At 39.6% G+C, this 24,378-nt stretch overlaps 2 protein-coding genes across 9 annotated transcripts in view; both read right to left on the reverse strand.

The window, feature by feature from the left end:
* KCTD6 (potassium channel tetramerization domain containing 6) overlaps positions 1 to 24,175 on the reverse strand; it is a 40,991-nt gene extending 16,816 nt beyond the window's left edge. Inside the window, exons 1-2 of the mRNA XM_072785674.1 lie at positions 24,126 to 24,175; positions 1,302 to 1,387 (exon numbers count right to left, since the gene is read on the reverse strand). Coding sequence (XP_072641775.1) covers positions 1,302 to 1,324 — 23 coding nt within the window. The 5' untranslated portion in view covers positions 1,325 to 1,387; positions 24,126 to 24,175. The remainder of the gene's footprint in view (positions 1 to 1,301; positions 1,388 to 24,125) is intronic.
* PXK (PX domain containing serine/threonine kinase like) overlaps positions 1 to 24,378 on the reverse strand; it is a 141,228-nt gene that overhangs the window by 29,267 nt on the left and 87,583 nt on the right. For 5 of the 8 annotated variants that reach the window (XR_012011886.1, XR_012011883.1, XR_012011888.1 and 2 more), the window contains exons 18-19: positions 1,302 to 1,387; positions 290 to 353 (exon numbers count right to left, since the gene is read on the reverse strand). Coding sequence is in view for 2 of the 8 variants with exons in the window: in XM_072785651.1 (XP_072641752.1) it covers positions 1,350 to 1,387 (38 nt within the window). In the remaining 6 variants the exon portion in view is untranslated. Of the gene's footprint in view, positions 1 to 164; positions 354 to 1,301; positions 1,388 to 24,378 lie in introns of those variants that run through there. The other 3 variants (XM_072785651.1, XM_072785650.1, XR_012011889.1) reach the window with 2 other exon arrangements.

Here is a 24,378-nt window from a genome sequence, read left to right on the forward strand (position 1 = left end):
GAAATACATTTCTAAACCATCTCCCCACCCCACCCCTGGGGACCAGCCCCAATCCCTCTGCACACTTGCCCCAGCCTCTAGGCCACCGCTTGGCACAAGTGACCCTTGTAGCCAGTAGTTTACAATGCCTCCCCCACTTCCAGCCACAGAGACGCTTTAGTAAGTTTGATGAGAGCATTTTTCCTTTTTATAAGGTTCCTAATGACCTATTATTTCTCATCTTCTCTTTAATCAGCTTCCAGAACTCTGCTGGGAGCTACAGAACCAGGGGGAAGAATCTGGTTCTCACCAGCATTGAGAGAGAGGCCCTGCGGTTGTCCTCGGATGTCACCATCCTCTTCACCATTATGATTCTGTAATTAGAGAGAATGGATCTGACATTAGACCAGGAATCAGAAGCTCTGGCTTCTGTCTTTGGTCCCATGAGTGTCTCAGTGTGCCACATCTGAGAATGTCGTGGGCCTTGAGAGTCCAGAGGGAATAAAGCCGCCTGACCATAGCCTGGGCAGCTGGAGTGCAGGAGGCAAGGCAACCCCATATTATGAATTCCCATTCTCCCTGACAGCTCAGTGCTCTAAACGCCTGTCAATAACACATTTCTGGCCTTGGTCGTCTTCCCACCTCATTTCTAATCCAAACCACTTCCTCTGCATATGTTTGTTAGTTTAGCAAGGGCCATATCTACTTGCAAAGCACAGCTTCTGCCTCTTTGCTATCCCTCCCAGGCTAGATCCCTCCAGGTGCTACAGCCTCTCTTTCCTGCCATATCCAAGGTCATCTTCCTGCTGGATACCTACCCCCCACTCAGTCTAGTGAGAGGACATCCATGCACCCCCACCCCCACCATCCATCCAAATGCATCTATTTTGTCAACGAGTTCTTTTTAGGTCTCTGTCTGAAATATGGTTGCTTACTTTTAGAGAGCTCTTATGTTTTACACAAGGTCCAAAAAACAATATTAGTAAAGCTGCCTTAATCTGTTAACATTCCAGGAGCTTCTGAAATAAAAGGTATGATTAAAAGGCAGGAATGCTATTTTAAGCCTATTAAAATGTCCCTCGGGTTTCATGATGAAGGTAGGGGTTCCAACACCTCAATGGCTAACAGTGGATCCATTGTTATCTCAGCAAAAATGTGAGCATCATGTAGAGAAGTAACTATAGTAACCATGTGAAGAGCCATGATTCGGGTTTCAGAATTCTGTTACACATGTCACTTATTTCCTGTCACTGACGTCAAGTCCCAAGACATAGCAAAGCACACTGGGTGGGACTCCAGCTTATTCTCTGGTTGTGACTTACCAGCAGTGTGGGCTTGGACCCATTCAGGAGCCCCCAGCCTCAGTTTCCTCAACTGCAAAATGGTAGAAGACAACATCTTGGCAGGGCTGTTGAGACAATGAAATTAGAGAATGAAAAACTCTGATGATGCAGTGCTTGGCATGAAGTCGGCACACAATAAATTGGTAGCTCCTATTATAATAACTAATTGCTATACTGCTGATTTGGAAAGATAAATATAGAATTGCGACTCTGGCAGGCAGCAGAGGGGGGACATTTTGAGACTGATGATTTGATTGTTCCACCAAGGCCTCTTCAAACATCCGTTTATTTTGGTTCCAAGTTGAATATTGTCCACATTGATAATTGCTGTGAATAATTAAGAAACAATGGCTTTCACTGACATTCTTATAGCACTTGGGTGATTAGCTAAATATATCTTCTTATAACCCTTTCTATACTAAGACACATAAAACCTAAATCCCTCACATCATAAAACTAAGTTGGCAGGATGATGTCATAACACAAAATAATAAACAGGAAAGTACCTCTTTATTCGGAAGTTATGGTGTCCCCCCACCAAAACCCCATCTTGGCTGATTTTTTTTTCTTTTCTCTCTCTCTCTCTTTTTTAGTAAAATTTGTTACTGGGGTATAATGTTCACATAGGAATGTGCACAAGGCATAAATGAACGGCTTGATGAATCTTCACAAAGTAAATGGACCGGACCCTACGATCAACACCCAGAACAAGAAACAAAACATCATCAGGACTCCAGAAGCCCCCTCAGGCCTCCTCCTCCGGCCCCTCCTGGCTGATCATTTCTTTTTCTCCTCCTCTTTTTTTTTTTTTTTAAGATTTTATTTATTTATTCATGAGAGACACAGAGAGAGAGGCAGAGACACAGGCAAGAGGAAGAAGTAGGCTCCATGCAGGGAGCCTGAGGTGGGACTCAGGACCTCAGGACCTGAGGTGGGACTGAGGACCGCGGGATCACAACCTGAGCTGAAGGCAGATGCTCAACCACTGAGCCACCCAGGAGTCCCTCCTCCTCCTTCTTTGAGATATAATTTACAAACTATAGGATGTATTCATTCGAAATACACAGCATGATGAATTTGTCTAAATTCATAGAGATGTACAATCATCACCACCAGCCAGTCTCAGAATCCTTCCCATCATTCTAAAAACTTACCTGGTTCCTGCTCAAGGACAGTCCCCACTGTCCTTAAATGTTCATATAAGTAGAAGCACACAACAGTAAACATACCAGAGTAGTTTTTTATGTTATGACCGTTTTTTAATTCTAAAATATATAGACATAATTATGGCAAGATTAGTGTTTCCCAAGTGTGCCCCATGAAATAACTTTAGATGGTACATAGACAAGTATCTGAAATCTTAATTGTGGATTTTTTCTAAGATATATGAAAATAACTAGCACATCAAGCCACTGATGTCACAGACACTATTCCTAGATCTAGAACAGGTGTAAAAACTATTCAATTTAAGGAACCATATTAGTAAGAACACAGATAGTAAATAGATAACACGGAAATTGTAAAGGTACGTGCAAATGATTGACGCAAGTAAAATAGTGACCTCGATTAAGAAAGATAAATCATTTCTGTGAGCCCTGAAATTCTTTGCATATTAACCAAATACATAGCTTTAAAAAATTATTCAGAATTGTAAAGCCATTCAGGTGTTTTATTGATCATTCCAAAGTTTTAAAAAAGTAATCTCTATGGGACACCTGGGTGGCTCAGTGGTTGAGCATCTGCCTTTATCTAAAAAAAGTAATCTCTACACCCAACATGGGGCTTGAATTCATGACTCAGAGATCAAAAGTCCTGGTGAGCCAGCCAGGAACACTTATTCCAATATTTTTTATTCTTTGCCTTCTACGGCTAGATGCTAGATAAATGTTCATTTAGAGATTCCAGTCAAGCTGCTTTTTGTATTTACATCATAAATATTTTTTAAAGGAATCTGATGATTTAAACACAGTAACACACAGGAGAGTATAGTTATGTGTTCACATGCAGGAATTGCCCCAAAGCTTCTGGACTGGCAAGAACCAGAATTCAGAAAAAGGAGAGAAGGTGTGTTTGGATGATGAGGGATTCGGCCCAAGGGAGGGGGTAATTTAGATAGGCAGAGAAGATGGGAGGACAGTTCTAGCAAAAGCAGATCAGAGGCTGAGAAACAGCTGGAAAACCTGCATCCTTACCATCACCAGTGAGCCACTGAGTCAACCCTCACACCTTTGGATATATTTTCTTATTATTTATGCCAATTTGGGTCAGTATTTTCCTTGCAACTGAAAATATCCTATCGATATATTGTCACTAAGCTGCATTGTAAATATGAACTCCTAAATACATCTAAAAGCATTAGGGCACCTGACTGGCTCAGTTGACAGAGCATGTTAGCTCTTGATCTCAGGGTCTAGCTCTTGATCTCAGATCATGAGTTCAAGCCCTACATTGAGTGTAAAGCTTACTTAAAAACAAACAAACAAACAAACAAATAAGTAAAGGGATGGGATCCTTAAAGAGTTTTCAGAAAGATCTTAAGCTTAAATTGATAGAATACTCTAATGTGGTTGGTTTAATGAACAGAGATAGGACCTAGAAGTTGAGTAAGTGCCTACAATTACATACACTCTCAATATTGCAGAGGTACCTTTTATTATTTCTCCCTTTTTATGGACATTTTGTGGAGACTCAGAGAAGTGTGCAAACCAGCTCAGGTCACACAAATGGCAAGTATCTGAGCCAGGATTTTAAAAGCCAGGTTTGATTTAAAAGTCATGTCTGACTTGCCAAAACCCTACAGGGCATACCATCCTTGAATGAGTTTGGATGAGAACTAGGAAGTCAAAACAAAGGAAGAGTTGAAGGAGTCTCAGTAGGCAAACAAGTATAAGCAAGATTAGAAGGGGGTTTTTTTCTCTTTTTTTTAAGGTTTTATTTTATTTTTTAAGATTTTATTTATTTATTCATGAGAGACAGAGAGAGAGAGGCAGAGACACAGGCAGAGGGAGAAGCAGGCTCCATGTAGGGAGCCCGATGTGGGACTCGATCCCGGGTCTCCAGGATCACACCCCAGGCTGCAGGCGGCGCCAAACTGCTTGCTGTGCCACCAGGGCTGCCCAGGGTTTTTTTTTTTTTCTTTCTTCTTTTTTAAGTAAACTCTGTCCCCCAACATGGGGCTCGAACTCACAACCCCAAAATCAAGAGTAACATGTTCTACCAACTGAGCCAGCTAGTTGCCCCTGAAAGGTTTTTCTTATGTTTTTAGATAAGACAATGCTGCCAGCAATGTCTCACTTTTTCTGCCACATCTGAACCAGACATAAAAGTATTTGAAGATGCAAAATTCCTTATGAGATGTACAATTCAAACAAGTGTTTATTGAGCTGGAGTAACTGCTAGGTGCTGTTTTATAATCCCACTGAGAGAAGGGCTGGACTATGGTAAAATTCTGTACAAATAGAATTTTCAAATGCCACACTAGACTTACAGGTCTGACATTTTTTCAAAAGCATCTACGATGCACTGCTTATAAATAAGGATTTGAACTCTAATGTCAGAAGACCGAGATTCAAATCCCAGTTCTCCTACTACCTGCTATGTGACCTTGAGCAAGTTTCTTATCTCACTGACTCTTAGTTTTCTGATCTTTAAAATGGAAATAATAATAGTACTTATACTTAGTTCATGGGCACCTGGATGGCTCAGTTGGTTAAGCATCTGCCTTTGGCTCAGGTCATGATCTCAGGGTCCTGCGGTGGGGTGGGGTGGGGAGGGAGCCCTGCATCAGGCTCCCTGCTCAGTAAGTAGTCTGCTTCACCCTCTCCCTTTGCCTCTCTCCAACCGCCCCCCCCCCCCCCGCCCGACTCCTGCCCGTGTTCTCTCTCTCTCTCTCCTAAATAAATAAATAATTTTAAAAATAGTATTTAATTCCAAAGGCAAGTATGCTGATTAAATCAGATAATGCTGGGTTCAGAACTTACTCAACAGAGGTTATAGAGATTATTACTTTTTGTCATTTTACTATTCCTTTTGAAAAAATAAATGTCTATAATCTCTCATTTTACAAACAAAGCTGGAGCGAAGGAAGAGCTGGCTGCCAGCCTGGATTATGCAGGAGGGTGTTAATCCATACTGTTGGTTCTTCCTGTATCTTCTTTTCTCCCTTCCTCCTATTAAAGAAAGGAGCTGATTCTAGGAATATTGACTGGAGTCTTGAAGCCTGTGGAAGGTGGGGCAGCCAGCCACTGGGACAATCTCAGAAAGATTCCTGGGGCACTATAATGTCAAGAAGGGAGCAGAGCATCCTGGAGCCACAGGGAAGAGGTGGACCCACTATTTGACTGATGACCCAGAGCCAGAGTCATCCCTGCCCATCACCTTGACCTTCCTTAAACCCTCAGCAGGGTGTGATATTCAATTTGGATGTGTTGCTAAGGAATGGGCAGTATATGCTCAGTAAAGACTGCAGTTAGGGGTTTTACACCAGCTAAGGAAGGGGAAGGCCTACACTGTGTGGAGTTCTACTCATCCACCTGAGTTGTAGACTGAGATTCATACGAACTACGGCAACAAGAATTCAGAGTGGCTCGTGCCCAGGACATTTGGGTGGACACAAGGTCCACAGATGCCAGCAAGGAATAGAAAAGAAGGTAAACCTATAATTGCCACTATAAGCCCATCATCTGTTGGCCAGCACGGTGGTGGCATCTGTCCAGAGGCCTTTGGTCTGGGTTTGAGCACAAACAAGGAAGCAAATGAGGGAGAGAAGGAAATAGAAACACCTGGCAGAAAACTGCCACCATTCACAGCCTTTCCCACCCAGTTCTTATTAAATCCAGAGATTTGGGTTTGCAGTTATGGTTTAGCAATTAAAGCTGTTATGTTGCAACACCTTTTTGGTTTTAAGTGGTGAAGGCATAAGGCCTGTGAATTTGTGAATTTGATACCACAGCCTTCTGTGCAAACAGGTGACTCACTCTGTCCCTCCCCAGGAATAGTTGAAGGGAGAGAAGGCAGCTCAGGTTTCACTATTAGCCCCCCAAGCCTCACTGTGAATGTCAGCTCTTTCCCAGAAGCAAATTGAACCACCAAATCTCTTTAAATCAGTGCTGACAGCCTAAACCCGACTTTATGAAGCTGCAGGCCACAGAGGAGGCCTCTGCTCCAGGGTTGCACAGTGTGGGGTGAGTGCCTCTGACTCAAATGAACCAGAGCCTAGACTTCACCACCTTAACATTTACATTCGGAGAGCCTGGGGAAATGGATCTTTGAGAGAGAACATTAACCTTTGCCATAGCAAAGTCTTGGCTGTCTTTGAGCCTCTCAGAAAAAATGGTACTCCTTATCTCCATTCTAGCCTTGAGTCGACTGGAAAGGTCAAGACAGGGGAGGAGCTCTGATGACAGTGAAATCTCAGGAAATCTTAGAGCTTATAAGGGACTGTAGTGACCATCTAAAGTCCACTCTGGCACTCAATGCATGAGTACACTCAAGCTGTAGAGGGGTTCAGTTAGAGAACTTTTGCAAAGTCACATTACTGGATGGTCAATGAACTGTGACTGGAATTCATGTTACCTGACTATTCATTCACTATAATGAACATCTGTTGGTTACTACATTTGACCCTTGAACAATGCATGGGTCAGCGGTACTGACTCCCACTTAGTTGTAAACCTGAGTATAAATTTGACTCCCCCCAAATTTAACTACTAATAGCCTACTGTTGACAGAAGCCTTAGTAGTAACAAAGTCAATCAATACATTGTGTTGTATAAATATAACATATATATACTATATTCGTGCAATAAAGCAAGCTACAGAAATGTTGAGAAAACACATTTACAGTATTGTACCGTAATTATAGAAAAAAAATCCATATGTAAGTGAAACTGAACCTGCACACACAGTAGATGCCCATGTTGTTCAAGGGTCAACTGTATTTGGAGACCTCTGTGGTTGTGTGAGTCACGGCAGAGAACAAGCTTCAAATTATCCTATGGAAGTCAGAGAGGCTCCAAAATCCCTCTCCCACTTCCCGAAAGCAGGGAGATAACCTAAGTTCAGCCAGTAGGACGCCCTATTATCAAGTCCAACCTGCCTATGACCGCCATGTTGGTTCTGCCCTAGGAACAGACTATTCTGAACAGAGCTATATGTCCTAATGATAAATTTACATGGTGAACAGTTCACTCATTGACCAGCTTGCATTATGAATAGTTTACCTAAAAGTCAAGCCTCTTTTGAATATTTTTGCATTCATCCGGCTGCTATGTTTTGGGTTTTTTTTTTTTTTTTTTTTGCACCTTTTTGGGCATTTTTACAGATTAAAAAATTTAATTTCCTCTAAGGGTTCTTCCCCTGCTAAATTTTGTATTGTGTGTGTGTGTGTGTGTGTGTGTGTGTGAGTTCTACACCCAATATGGGGCTCAAACTCATGACCTCAAGATCAAGAGTCACATGCTCTACTGACTGAGCCAGCCAGTCGGTAAATCTTGTATTTCTGATTAAACTTTTAAGAAATGTGTCACCTTTTATTTCTGATTAAGTATTTATGAAATGTCACCTTTCATAAACAATAAAATTGTTTATTGTTATGGGAGTCTTTTTTTCCTTTTTCTTTTTTTTACACTTTTATTTTTTTTCAAAGAGATTTTATTTTTTTATTCATGAGAGACAGAGAGAGAGAGAGAGAGAGAGAGAGGCAGAGACACAGGCAGAGGGAGAAGCAGGCTCCATGCCGAGAGCCCGATGTGGGACTCGATCCCGGGACTCCAGGACCGGGCCCTGGGCCAAATGCAGGCGCTAAACTGCTGAGCCACCCAGGGATCCCCTTGCATATGCCTTCTTTCTTGGTTCAGCCAGAGCAAACTTGTAGAAAGCTGCAGCCCCCAGGGATACAGTGAATGCTCCAACAAAATGAAATCACAGACACTTGGCCAGAAGGTCTCGTACCTGAGGTTTTGTCAAAACACTGGAAGTCACAGTGGTTATTCTCTCAACACCAGCCTCAAACCCAACATCCTTCCTGACACCTGAACACTATACATATGTTTTCTCTTTCAGTTGTGCTCCCTGAGGGCAGCACTTCTTTGTCCACTACCATGTCCTCAGCCAGCCTATAGCAGACACCCAATGGCCCTGTTAGCTGATACTGTTTATTATTTATCACCTCAAATGTAAAGGTAAGGAAATTCAGGTTCAAGAGTTGTTATTTGTCCAAAGACATCAGGAAGGGCAGCGTGATCCTAGAGCCTGCACTCTTCACACAGAAGAATGTGACCCCATCCGTGTATTCCAACAATGAAAGCCTGAGGGGTGGGGTGAAGGTGGACAGACTCAAAATTTTTAATGCTCTTTAGTGCTGGGGAACTGGGACCAGGGTGTATAGGTATAGAGGCCCCTGAGAGGGTATGGTTCTAAAACAACACTCTGGGGCCTCTACATGACTGTTAACGGGGGTAGAACATTCCAGAACAAGCCCAAGCTTCATGGGGAGCCTTGGGGCAGAATAGAAGCAGGAGTCAGAGGTCAGGGTGGCCTGTGCAAAATGTAGCTTTCTAATGAAAGGTTAGCTTGATGGCAAGGAAAGAATCATTCTGAAAACCTGACACAATAAACATGGGACTTTAAGGGCCAGCAGAGATTAGTTTTGACCTCTCTTTTCTTTCTTCACCTAATACATATTGAATTTATTTTCTCTAGAAATTAAGAGGGTCTCAGATTCTCGTGTGCCTTTGGCCTAGTGTCATATGCTAACAGTAGTCAATGACATTTTGTATAACAAGAAAACTGTGGTTGGGAATGTAAAATGGTACAGCACTCTGGAAAATAATTTGGCAGTTTCAAGAAAACCAAGCATACATTTATTCTACAACCTAGCAGTTGCAGTCCTGGGCATTTATCCCAGAGAAATGAAAACTTATGTTCACACAAAAACCTATACATGATTGTACATAGAAGCTTTATTTGTAATAACCTCAAACTGGAAACAGCCAAAATGTCCTACAACAGGTGAATGATTAAACCAACTGTGGTACACTCAGACTGTATGGAATAATATTTAACTGTAAAAAGAGCAAGCTACTGACACAGGCAACAACTTGGATGGATCTCAAGGGCATTGTGCTAAGTGGGAAAAAAAAAAAAGACCAAAACCCTCCAATCTCCTGCTATATGATTCCATTTACATAAAATTCTCCAAATGACAACATTTTAGAAAAGGAGACCTGATTAGTAGTTACCAGGGGTTGGGAAGAGTGGGCGTGACTATACCAGGGTAGCACTAGGGAGATCTGTGTAGTGACAGAACAGTTCTGGTGGTTAATTCTACACAGGTGACAAAACAGCATATGCACATACTGTACCAATGTCAGTCTCCTGGTTTTGATACTATAGTTCCTGGAGCCATAACCATTGGAAGAAATTAGATGAAAAGTTCAAGGACCTCTCTGTACTATTTTGCAATTTCCTGTGAATATATAATTATTTCAAAATAGAAAGCTTTTTAAAAAGAAAATAAAATTGTGGTTGAAAGCATCACCAGACTTCTCAAATTTTCCTTCTATGCCATTGTGAAGAAACTCTAGTCAAATGGAAGGATGGATATGCCTCTCATAATAGAAGTCTTCTTTATTCCTTTTAAAGCATCGTAATATTCCATTTCATTTCTATACCATGTATATTTTTTCATCTAAACGCTGAGAATTTCCATCATGTGCTATTGTGAATAGTTGTTATAAATATTATTATAAATAGCTACCACAAATAACCTTATACATAAATTTCACTCATTTCTTTTATGACTATGTTTGCAGTACAAATTCTTTGAAGTGGTAAAGCTGGTTTTCTTAACTATGCTGTATTGCTATATTTACTCTGTATCTTAAGCAGCATTTAAATTTTTTTCAAGAAGCTTCATTTCTGAAAATAGTTATTTATGCACACATGCTTAATGGCAAAAGTTTTTAGTCTACCTCAAGTTGTACATATTCAACATTAATAAAACATTTCTATTTCACTAACTTAAGCTCGTCATTTACCTATTGGTGTTGATTTAAATACAGTTTTAAATTTTTTAAAGATTTTATTTATTTAGGGGTGCCTGGGTGGCTGAGTTGATTAAGTGGCTCCTTTCAGCTCAGATAATGATCCCAGGTCCTGGGATGGAGCCCATATGAGGCTCCCTGCTCAGTGGAGAGCCTGCTTCTCCCTCTCCCCCTGCTCCTCTCTCCTGCTCATAATCTCTTGCCCAAGCTCTCCCTCTCAACTAATAAGATTTTATTTATTAGAGAGAGAGTGTGTGCAAGGAAGAGAGCAAGCACAAATAGAGGAAAGGGATGAGGGAGACGGTGAAGCAGGCTTTCCCTGAGGAGGGAGGAAGCCCTCCCCCCAGCAGACCCCCACCTTCTCAACCCACCCCCCTCCCCATAGAGACAGGATCACAACCTGAGCCAAAGAAAAACGCTTAACTGAGCCACCTAGGCGTCCCTTAAATACATTTTAAAAAATATATTCTTTTAAAGTAATCTCTACACCAATGTGGGCTCAAACCCACAACCCCAAGATCCAGAGTTTCATGCTCTACTGACTGAGCCAGTCAGGGGCCCCAATTTAAATACATTTCTACAGTTATGCACTATTATAATACAGTTCATTTTCTACACAGATCCAGAGAAAATGTGAAATCTTGTCTACCTAAATATAACAACTACACAGAGAATAAGACTGGTGTTATTAATTCAGAGACATCTTCCAACCCAGTATTATAAATAGGTTCTAATGTATTAAACAAAATGGCTTTCCTTGAGCCAAGAAACATTTTTTTTAGTCTAGTCAAGCAATCAACATCAAAATGTTTGGGATGCTATGTAGTGCCTGGAAATGGGGTGTTGTATCCATCCTTTAAAAGTTCATGGTACAACGTGTGGGTGAAGGTTTCTGGGCAACCTTTCCCTCTTTCAGCCTTTGCTACTGCGAAGCCAAAATGTGGGCTCTTAGTCTGAGTTTTACAACCCACAGAAAATGTGGCTAAGGCCAGAGAACAGACGTATTTATACTTTTGGAGGTCCCACTTTTCATGAGTCACGTGGCTGCCCTGACACAGTGGCTTGGGGCCTTCCACGCCTCGCAGCCGCCAGTCGAGTGGAGCGGGCGCCCTCTAGGGCTGGGCCTCGAGAGTACAATAGTCCCCGACACCTGGGACAGGGAATGGAATTCACCTGCATGGCTTTTCCTCCGCAGCTACGCTTATAAAGCTTCCAAAAAGGAAATTCTATCAATGCGGTACCAGAAACAACCCAACAGACCGATGTGTGTGAGTATGAGTGCGTGCATGCGTACACACTCATAAAATTCCCTTTAAAAACCTCTATAAAGGGGGCACCTGGGTGGCTCAGCGTTGAGCATCTGCCTTTGTTTGGCTCAGGTCATGATCCCGGGGTCCTGGAATCGAGTCCCGCATCAGGTTCCCCGTGGGGAGCCTGCTTCTCCTTCTGCCTAAGTCTCTGGGTCATGAATGAATGAATGAATGAATGAATAAAAGGGATTTTTTTTTTTAAAGGATGCCTGGGTGGCTTGGCCGTTGAGCGTCAGCCTTTGACTCAGGGTGTGATCCCAGTGTCCCAGGATCGAGTCCCATACCAGGGTTCCTGCATGGCGCCTGTGTCTCTGCCCCTCTCTCTCTGTGTCTCTCATGAATAAATAAATAAAATCCTAAAAAATAAATAAATAAATAGATAGATAGATAGATAAATAAATAAATAAATAAATAAATAAATAAATAAATAAATACCTCTAAAAAAGGAGAAGCAGGAAACCAGTAAAGGTGCTTGACTCCAAGGAGGGGAACCTCACTAGGACACAGGGATGGGTGGGACACTCACTTTCCCTTCTTCCCAAATTTATTATGAAAAACTTTAAAACATACAGGACAGTTGCAAGAATGCTGCAGTGAATTTCCACATGCACTTAGATGCCACAACTATTGTCATTTCTCATATGTGCTTTATCTCTATATTTATTTGCCTGAATTATATAGAGACCCACATGAAAAATTATCTCTTTAACAGACAATATATGAGGACTATCCCATGGAACCTACAAAAAAGTTTCTAGAAATAATAAATGAATTTAGCAAGGTTGCTAAATTCATAATGAAACATAATGAAAACATAATGAAAGCCATTGTATTTCAACATACTAGCAGTAAACAATTAGAAACTAAAAATTTTTAAAATAACATTTATAATAGCCTAAAAAGGACAGAAATACTTAGAAATAAATCCAATAAAATATGTGCGAGATCTGAATGCTGAAAACTACAAAAGTTCAATGAAAGAAATCAAAGCAAATGGAAGTAAATGGAGAGACACGCTGTGAACATGGTTGGAAAACTCAGTACAGTTAGGATATAAGTTCTTCCCAAAATGTTCTATAGGTTTATCACTATTCCAATCAAAATTCTATCAAGATATTTTTTGTAGATGCACATAAGCTGATTGTAAAACATTTTTGAAAAAGAAGAGTAATGTTGGAGGACTTACACTATTTGATTTTAAAAACTCTTACCCAGGTATGGTAATTAAGACAGTATAATACTGGAGGGATAAATATACAGAGCAATGGAACAGAATAGACAGTCTCCAGCTATAGACTCACTCAAAAGAGCCAAATGATTTATGCACAAAGGTGCAAAAGCAACTCAATGGAGAAAAGATGGTCTTTTTACCAAATGACTCAAATGCAAATGGACACCATATACAAAAAAAGAAACTCAGTACCTAAACCTCATACCTTCAAGAAAAATTAACTCAAAATGGATCATAGATCGACATGTAAAACTATAAAACTTTAAAAGGAAACATCAAAGAAAATCTTTGCAATCTGGTGTTAGGCAAAGAATTCTTAGATAAGAAACAAAAACGTGGTGATGCCTGGGTGGCTCAGTGGTTTATCGTCTTGCCTTTGGCCCAGGGCATGATCCTGGAGTCCTGGGATTGAGTCCCACATCGGGCTCCCTGCCTCTCTCTCTGGGTCTCTCATGAATAAATAAATAAAATCTTAAAAACAAAAACAAAAACAAAAAACATTAAAAAAAAAAAAAGAAACCAAAATGTGACCCATAAAAGAAAAATTTGGTACATTGATTTCTTCAAAATTTACTTTTGAAATTTACTTCTTTATTTACTTTTTCTCTACAAAGGCATTGTTAAGAAAATGAAAGGATATGTTACAGAGGTTGAGAAAATATTTGCAAGTTAGATATTCACAACACAGAACTTGTATCCAGAATATACACATTATGTAATATATATATCTCAACTGTAAGAAAATTTCAAATGACCTAATAAAAAATGGGCAAAGGATTTAAACAGGCATTTCACCAAAAAATGACACACAAATGGCCAATAAGTATTGAAGAGATGCTCAACATCATCAGCCATTAGGGAAATGCAAAATAAAACCATGATAATATCAGTACACACCTAACAGAAAGGCAAAAAAGCAAAAAGAACAAATGATAATATCAATTGTTAGTGAGGATATGGAGCAGGTGGAACTCTCATATACTGTTGGTGAGAATACAAAATGTACAGCCACTCCAGAAGTTTGAAAATTTCTTAAAAGTTGAATAGACATACCATATGACCCAGCAATCCCAAACCCACACCACAGAGAAATACAAACATATGTTTACACAAAACTTTGTAAAAAATTTTTTTTGTATTAGCTCTATTCAACATGGCCAAAAACTAAGAACAATTCAAATGTCCTTCAACAAGTAAATGGATAAAGCAACTGTAGTGCATGCATACAATAGGGTACTACTCATCAAGAACAAAGAGTGAACTATTGATACATATGACAACTTGGATGAATCTCAAATGTATTATGTGAGTGAAAGAAGTCAGTCTCAAAAAGTTATATACTGTATGAATTCATTTATATAACATTGTGGATAAGATTAAGAGTATTGCGACAGAAACACAAATTAGTGTTTATCAGGGATGAGAGGAGGGAGTGGGCTTTATGAGGACAGTAGGAGGGAGTTTTGGGGGTCATAGGATGGTTCTGTATCCTCAATGTGGTTGTCAGCTTCAAAACTCAGAGCTGGATACACACACACACACACACACACAATGTTTCTGTATGCTCACTTAAAAATATATTTTTAAAAAGCTAACCTTCATGTAAAGAAAATGAGATACAGACATACGTGCTATTACACACAAATGGTCCTTCTCTGTAAATACACAGAAGGAATGAGTCATAGTGGCTGCTAAGGTAGGGGAAGGAAGCAAGGTAACCAAAGTGCGGGGAGGGGAGGGCAATTTATACCTTTCTGTACTTGAATTTTTTTCCCACAATGAAATAAGTTTCCTACTAAAAATATTTTTAGGGATCCCTGGGTGGCGCAGCGGTTTGGCGCCTGCCTTTGGCCCAGGGCGCGATCCTGGAGACCCGGGATCGAATCCCACGTCGGGCTCCCGGTGCATGGAGCCTGCTTCTCCCTCTGCCTGTGTCTCTGTCTCTCTCTCTCTTTCTCTCTCTCTGTGTAACTATCATAAATAAATAAAAAAAAAATTTATAAAAATATTTTTAAGATTCAAAATAAAATATAAAACATAAACGCATATGGATATATGGGAAAGAAATATGTAAAAATGATATTTTGATCACAATTGAGATTTATTATAAAACTTCCTTTTATTTTTTATCTCATGTTAAGCTACTGCACATTATCCTTTCCAGGCATTTTTCTTTTTCTTTTTTTTTTATATTTTATTTATTTATTTGAGAGAAAGACAGAGATAGTAACAGAGAGCATGAGCAGGGAGGAAAGGGAGAAGCAAGCTCCCCGCCAAGCAGGGAGCACCATGCAGGGCTGTCCCAGGATCATGACTTGAGCCAAAGGCACTCACCCAACTGACTGAGCCACCCAGGTGCCCCTCCAAATATTTTTCTATGCATACATATTATTAGGTAAAGTTTGGATTATATTTCAAACTATTTTTATTCTGCTTTTTTTTACTTGATGCCACTTCATAAACACTTTTGCATATTATTTTATTCTTTAAAAATAGAATTTTGGGGTATCCCTGGGTGGCTCAGTAGTTCAGCGCCTGCCTTTGGCCCAGGGCATGATCCTGGAGTCCTGGGATCGAGTCCTGCATTGGGCTCCCGGCATGGAGCCTGCTTCTCCCTCTGCCTGTGTCTCTGCCTCTCTCTCTCTCTTTCTCTATGTCTACCATGAATAAATAAATAAAATCTTTAAAAAAATAAAAATAGAATTTTTTAAGCATTGTGCAGTGGCAATGAGGTTTATTGTAATTATTGCTAATTGAAAAAACAGAATTTTAGTTTTATGCAATAATTCAATATCTGGATATATCCTAATTTATCTAATCATTTTCCCAGATACTTACATAGTTGAGAAACTGTCCTACTATATGGACCTTTTCACATAAATTAATCAGAAGCAATCAAGATTTAAGATGATAAATCCTTACAAGTAGAATAACTAGGCCAAAGGAATATGTATATAATATGTAAACACATTTATTTCCATGTATCAATATTTTTTTTGAAAGTTCTTGAGATCAACTAACACACTGCTTTCCAGAAACACTGGAACAATTAATACTGTGTAGGAGTTCCGTTTCCTTGAACCTTTACAAGTATTGGGTAAACTTTGTTAAATCTTTAAGGAATTTGAAGGGCCAAGAAATGGGGGTCTCATCGGTGCTTCAATTTCTATTCCTTTGGGTATGAGTGAAGTCATACATACTTCATGTTTGCTAGTATTTCTACTACTTTGTGAAGTATCTTTTCACACTCTTTGCCCATTTTCCACTGGGAATATACTGTTTTCTCCTTACTCTTTAGGAATTCTTTATGTATTAAATATTTATATAAATATATTCCCATATCTGTGACAAAAATTTTCCCAGTATATTATTTGGCTTGTAATTTTAGGAATTGTGTATGTTAATTAATAATCAATTAAGGAAATATATTCTCATTATAAAAAATATCATACTACATAAAAGGTATAAAAAGAAAAGTAAAACATTCCTTTTTTTTTTTAAGATTTTATTTATTTATTAATGAGAGACACAGAGAGAGAGAGAGGCAGAGACACAGGCAGAGGGAGAAGCAGACTCCCTAAGGGGAGCCCAATGTTGGGACTTGATCCCAGGATCCCGGGATCATGATCTGATGCTCAACCACTGAGCCACCCCAGTGCCCCAGAGAAGTAAAACATTCCTTGACCTCTATTAGTCAAATCCCACCTCTCCACCATTTACCCTCTCTTCATAATTTCTTTTTTTTCCCAAGATTTTATTTATTTATTCATGAGAGACACACAGAGAGAGGCAGAGACATAGGGAGAGAGAGAAGCTGGCTCTATGCAGGGAGCCTGACGTGGGACTCAGTCCAGGACTCCAGGATCACACCCTGGGCCGAAGGCAAGCACTCAACTGCTGAGCCACCCAGGCATCCCTCTTCACAGTTTCTTATGAATTATTTCAAAATATTTTTATGAGTATATATATTTATTCCTACATTTTATTTACATAAATGGGATTCCATTTTTTTTTTTTATTTTTTTTTAGGGATTCCATTTTTTAGTTCATATCTCACCTTGCTTAGAGATTGTTTCCAATAAGTACATATGGTACATATGTATAGATCTGTACATGTAGACCCTCCTCATTCTCACATTTTTATTCTTTTAACAGAAGAATGATATTCCTTGGAGGAGATGTAACATGCTTCATTAAACCAGTTCCCAACTGATGGATATGTGAATGCTTCTAGCTTTTCACTACTTCTACTTTCAAAAAATTTATCAAATATTCATTTGTATATTATATATATACACACATATATATATACTGTGTATACACAAACACACACACACACACACATATATATATATTTAAAGATTTTATTTATTTATTTATTTATGAGAGACACAGAGAGAGAGTTAGAGACATAGGCAGCCCAATGCAGGACCTGATCCTACAACCCTGGGATCATGACCTGAGCTAAAGGCAGATGCTCAACCACTGAGCCACCCAGGTGCCCCTGTGTATTATATTTTGGTACAGGGTTTCTCACTTTTTGTAACCTGTGAAGAAAGATAAGATTGTTTTCATAAAAATGTATTAGTAAGATACCATAGAAACTGGAGGCATTGTTGTTGATAAAATAATAATAATCACTAGTATGCCAACTATCCCTGGAAACAAAGCATGTCTTTTCTTCTTCTTCCTGAATGTAACAGAAGGAAAGTTTCATTCACTGAGACCTTACACATGAAGTTTGAATTCTGTTGTGATCACTTTCTTAGAAGAGGTTGATAGACACTAAGCATATGGAAAGGTGCTCAACATTGTTGGTAACCAAGGAAATAAAAATTAAAACCCATGAGATATAAACATACACCAAACAGGATAGCACAACCTTAAAAACTGATATCATCAAATGTTGGCAAAGATTTGGAGCAATTGAAACTTGCTCATCTTGGTGAAACAAATATAAAATGGTAACACCACTTTGGAGAATTGTTTGGTATTTCCTGTAAAGTTAAACATATACCTGCTCTACCTATGACCCAGAATTTCACTCCAGGAGAAACAGAAACACAGGCCACATAATGACTTTTATATGTACATTCACAGCAGCTTTACCCATAATGTCCTCAAACAAGAAGCAGCCCAGGTGTCCATCAACAAAATGGGTAAAAAAACAACAAAAAGGAGTGAACTGGGTCATGATTCTAAAATTTATATAGTAAAGTAATAGAACTAGAAAACCAAAATGATTTTGAAAAAGCATAATGTTATAGGAATCCCACTACCCTATTTTAAGAATTATAATATACTTACAGTTATCAAGACAGTATGGTATTGGAGGAAGAAGGACAGAGATAGATCAATGGAACAGGATAGACTCCAGAAATAACACCCACACGAGTTTGGCCAAATGATCTTTGACAAACATGCAAAAATAATTCAATGGAGAAAGTAGTCTCAACAAATGGTATTGGGGTAATTGGACATACTTAAGGAAAAAAAAAACAAAATCTCAATCTAAACCTAAATCTTAGACAAAAATTAACCAAAATAGATCACAGATCTAAATGGAAAACATAAAACCATAACACTTTTATAAAAAAGAAGAAAATCTTTGTATGCTGGTGTTGGGTACAAATTTATCAGATATAATACCAAAAAGCATAATCCATAAAAGAAAAAAGTTGAAAAATTGGACTTCATCAAAATTAAAAACTTTTGCTCTGTGAAGTATCTTACAGGATGAAAAAATGTCTCATAAACTGAAGAACATATTTGGATATCACATATCTGACAAAAGACTTGGATATAGAATCCATAAACAGGGACGCCTGGGTGGCTCATTGGTTGAGCATCTGCCTCCTGCTCAGGGCATGATCCTGGGGTCCTGGGATTGAATTCCACTTTGGGCTCCCTGCAGGGAGCCCACTTCTCCCTCAACCTATGTCTCTGCCTCTTTCTCTGTGTCTCTCATGAATAAATAAATAAAATCTTAAAAAAAAAGCTCTCTTTCTCCCTCTCTCTCTCTCTCTCTCTCACACACACACACACACACACATACACACACCTATTAGAACTAATAAACAAATTCAGCAAATTTGCATGATATGAAATCACTCAAAAGTCATTTGTATGTCTATACACCAACTATGGACAATCTGAGAAGGAGATTGAGAAAGCCATTCCACTTATAATACTATTAAAAAGAATAGAATAATTAGGAATTAACTTAACCAAGGAGGCTAAAGACCTAAACACTGAAAACTACAAGGCATTGCTAAAGGAAATTAAAGAAGACACAAGTAAATGAAAGACATCCTCTGTTTATAGACTAGACGGCTGAATATTGCTAATGTCAATACCACCTGAAGCAATCTACAGATCCAATGCAGTCCCTATCAAAATCCCAATGACAGCGTTTGCAGAAATAGTAAAACCTATCCTAAAATTCACATGGAAACTCAAGGAACCACAAGGGGCCAAAATAATCTTGAAAAAGAATTAAAAAGCTGGAGGACTCAACTTCTGATTTCAAAACTTATTACCACACTATACTAATCAAAACAGTGTGGTACTGGGGTGCTTGGGTAGCTCAGTCAGTTAGGTGTCTGACTTTTAGTTTTGGGTGGAGTCATGATCTCAGGGTCCTGGGATCAAGCCTTGCATCAGGCTGCCTGCTCAGCAGAAAGTCTGGCTGTCTCTCTCCCTCTGCTCCTCCCCTGCCCTCTCTCTTTCTCTCTCAAATAAATAATAAATAAATAAAGTCTTAAGATAAAACAGTGTGGTACTGGCATAAAAAGAGACATAGAGACTAAGAAACAGACTAGAAAACTCAAAAATAATCTCTCCCATATATGGGTCAGATGATTTTCAACAAAGGTGCCATGACAGTCAACAAGGAAAGGACAATGTTTTCAATAAATGGTATTTGAAGAACTGGATAACCACATGCAAAAGAATGAAATTGGACCCCTACTTTACACCATCTATAAAAATTAACTCAAAATGGATCAAAGACCTAAACATAAGAGTTACTAATATTAAACTCTTAGAAGAAAATATAGGAGAAATGCTTCATGATATTGAATTTAGCAATGATTTTTTTTTTTTTTTAATTTATGATAGTCACACAGAGAGAAAGAGAGGCAGAGACACAGGCAGAGGAGAAGCAGGCTCCATGCACCGGGAGCCCGACATGGGATTCGATCCCGGGTCTCCAGGATCGCGCCCTGAGCCAAAGGCAGGTGCCAAACCGCTGCGCCACCCAGGGATCCCTGATTTTTTTTAAAAGATTTATTTATTTATTTATTCATGAGAGACACAGAGAGAGGCAGAGACACAGGCAGAGGGAAAAGCAGGCTCCATGAAGGGAGCCTGAAGGAAAACTCCATCCCAGGTCTCCAGGATCACGCCCTGGGCTGAAGGCAGGCGCCAAACTGCTGAGCCACCCAGGCATCCCTAGCAATGATTTCTTAATTATGTTAAATCAGAAACAAACGGAGACCAACCTTGAAAATTCCATGAACCGACAAAATCAGTTTAAGCATACAAACACAGCTTAATTTAGCTTAAGCAAATTAGCTTGCAAGGCTAACTTGATCTGGGTAATTTCTTACTTGTACCCCTATAAATGATAAGCAAAACTTGAAGTGTTTCCCAAGGTTAATATGAAGTAATCACTGAAAATGTGATATCATAACCAATCACCATGAAAAATAAACTCACTGCTTTCTCACTATATAAACTGCTCTATTAGCAATATACTCCTGAACCTCACTTCATGCTTTGGTTTGAATGTTCCTAGCCTACAAACTGTCTTTTTGGTCTGTGCACAGTAAGTTTTTACTAATTACTACCTCAGTGATTCACTGGTTTTACTTGGGCTATTTTGAATCTTTGACAGATATACCAAAAGCATAAGCAATAAGAGAAAAAATTAAAATAAATAAAAATAAATTAAAAAAAGAGAAAAAATAAACTGGATGTTATCAAAATTATAAACTTTTGTGTAACAAAGAACACTATTATTAGAGTGAAAAGGAAACCCAAGGAATGGGAGAAAATATTTGCATAACATATATATTTGATAAGGGATTAATATTCAGGATATACATAGAACTCCTGTTAATTCAACAACAAAACAAGAACTCAGTTGAGAAATAGGCAAGACTTGAACAGTCATTTCTCCAAACATACAGATGGCCAAAAAGCACATGAAAAGATGATCAATATCACTAATCATTAGGGAAATGCAAATAAAAACAAAGATGAGATACCACTTTACACATATTAGGATGGCTATTAGCAATTAAACAGAAAATAGTAAATGTTGGTGAGAATGTGGAGAAAGTGGAAACCTTGTGCATTACTGGCGGGAATATAAACTGGTATATCTGCAATGGAAAAGAGAATGGTTATTCCTCAAAAAAATTAATCCAGAATTAACATGATCCAGCAATGCCACTTCTAGGTTATACCTCAAAGAATTAAAAGTAGGGGCTCAAATAGGTATTTGTGAACTAATGTTCATAGCAGCATTATTCACAAATCTAAACATTGAAAACAACCAAGAGGTCCATCAACAGAAAAATGGATAAACAAAATGGGATATATGCATACAATGGACTATTACTTAACCTTAGAAAGGAATGAAATTCTTTTTTTTTTTTTTAAGATTGTATTTATTTATTCATGAGAGACACAGAGAGAGAGAGAGAGAGAGAGAGAGAGATAGAGAGGCAGAGACACAGGCAGAGGGAGAAGCAGGCTCCACGCAGGGAGCCTGATATGGGACTCAATACCCGGGCCTCCAGGATCACACCCTGGGCTGAAGTTAGCATTAAACCGCTGAGCCACCGGGGCTGCCCAGGAATGAAATTCTGATACATGCTACAATATGGATGATCCTCCAAGACATTACCATAACTGAAACAAGCTAGTCACACTCACTCACACACACAAATACTGTATGATTTCACTTACATGAGGTAGAGCAGTCCAATTTATACAGATGGAATGGTCATTGCCAGGGCTTAGCGGAAGGCGGAAATGGAGAGTTACTGTTTAATGAATAGTTTCCTTTTGGGAAAATGAAAAGGTTCAGGAGGGGTACCTAGCTGTAGAGCCACCTGTAGAGCGTGCAACTTACGATCTCAGGATCATGCCTGATCCTTATCCTAAATTCATGCCCCACACTGGGTGTAGAGATTATTTAAAAGTAAAAAGAAAAGAGAGAAAGTTCTGGAAATGGATAGTGGTGGTGATTGAACAACAATATGCACATATTAAATGCCAATGAACTATATGCTTAAAGTGGTAAATTTTATGTGATATATATTTTACCACAATAAAAACCAATCTAATTAGAATACGAACAAAAGAACAGACACTTCATCAAGGATGGATGGCAGAAAAGCATATGAAAAGATGTTTAATAATTAACCATTAGAGAAATGTAAATTAAAGTCATGAGGGACACTGCTACACATGTATTACAATGGCTAAAATAGAAAATATTGATAATATCACACACTGGCAAGCATTTAGTGCAACTGGATGTCTCATACTTTGCTGGAGGTCATGTAAAATGGTATAGCCACTCTGGGGCAGCCTGGGTGGCTCAGCGATTTAGCGCCGCCTTCGGCCCAGGGTGTGATCCTGGAGACCCGGGATCAGTCCCATGTCGGGCTCCCTGCGTGGAGCCTGCTTCTCCCTCTGCCTGTGTCTCTGCCTCTCTGTGTCTCTCATGAACAAATAAAATCTTAAAAAAAAAAAATGGTATAGCCACCGTGGAAAAACACTCCAATATAATCATACTGCTCGGTATTTACCTGAAGAAATGAAAACTAATGTTTAAAAAGCCAGTGTTCATTGCAGGTTTATTGGTAATAGCTAAAACTGGATACAAACCAAATGTCCTTCAAGGAGTGAATGGATAAACATGCAACCACTTAGAGATATAAAGAAACGTTGATACATGCAACAACTGGAATGGATTTCAAGAGCATTAGGCTGAGTGGAAATAGCTAATCTCCAAGAGTTACATATTGTACGATTCTGTGTTGAAATATTCTTGAAATAACAAATTATAGTGATTGAGAACAGATTAGTGGTTGCCAGGAGTTAGGGGTGGAGGAGGTAACAATGAGGTAACAGGAGGGAGGTGCTTTGTGGGGATGGAACAATTCTGTATTCTGGCTGTGGTAGTAGTTATGTGAATCTGTACGTCTAATACAATTCTATGATACTACACTCCCCCTACCCCTGCCAGAATGCATATAAAAACTGATGAATGGGGGATCCCTGGGTGGCGCAGCGGTTTGGTGCCTGCCTTTGGCCCAGGGCGTGATCCTGGAGACCCGGGATCGAGTCCCACGTCGGGCTCCCTGCATGGAGCCTGCTTCTCCCTCTGCCTGTGTCTCTGCCTCTCTCTCTCTCTCTGTGTGACTATCATAAATAAATTAAAAAAAAAAAACTGATGAATGCTGTATAAAGTCTCTACCCGAGTTAAGAGCATTGCACCGTTATCAATTTGGGGGATTTGACAATGTACTATGGTCATCCAAGATATTGGGCAAAGATAGTTGAAGGTCACATGGATGCTCTTTGCACCAGTTTCACAATTTCTTGTGACACTTAAACTCTTTCAAAAGAAAAGAAAAGAAAAGAAAACTTAAAGAAAGAAAGGAGGGGTGCCTGGCTGGCTCAGAAGAGCATGGGACTCTTGATCCCAGGGTCATGAGTTTAAGCCCCAGGTTGGGCATAAAGAATATAAAAGAAAAAAAAAAAAAAAAAGAAAAGGAATAAAGTATTGATACACTTAACGACATGGATGAATCACAAAAACATGTTGCTGAGCGAGACGCAAGAATGATAGAATTCCCTTTACGTCAAGTTCTAAAACAGGCAAATTAAGTTACTGTGATGGCGATCAGATCTGTGGTTGCCTGTGGGGCGATGTGTGGGGAACGATCGGGAGGAAACGTTGAGGGAACTTTCTGAGGTGGTGGGGGAATGTGCATTTTACTGTGGTCGAGGAAGCGAAAAGCTCTCTTTAACACATTTCGCTTGAAATGACCAACCAAAAAACAAAAAAAAGATTGAAAATTCTGGATGAAGGACTTTCTGACGACTGACAACCCGAAGTGACTTGAGGAAAAGTGGAGGTAACAGTCATCACGCGGGAGGGTTCCTGTGAGAATTACAGGAGCTGGACAGCACTTACTACGATGCCCGGCACACAGTAGGCGCTTCATGCCTCGATGAACACTCCGGTTCGCATTCCAGGGAGCAACAGACGGACAGCACGGTCCGGCCCGGGGACCACCGGGCTCGTTCAGAGCGTGCGCAGGCGACACTTGGCGCCCTACGGGTTTCAGTGCCCGCAAAAGGCTGACCCAACTCTGAAGGTCCCCGCAGCCTCAACCTAACGTTCCTCAGAACCTGCCTTCCGGGCACCGCGCCTCAGGCAGCACCGC

This window comes from Canis lupus, chromosome 19, assembly GCF_048164855.1.
Source record: "Canis lupus baileyi chromosome 19, mCanLup2.hap1, whole genome shotgun sequence".
NCBI classification, from domain to species: domain Eukaryota; kingdom Metazoa; phylum Chordata; class Mammalia; order Carnivora; family Canidae; genus Canis; species Canis lupus.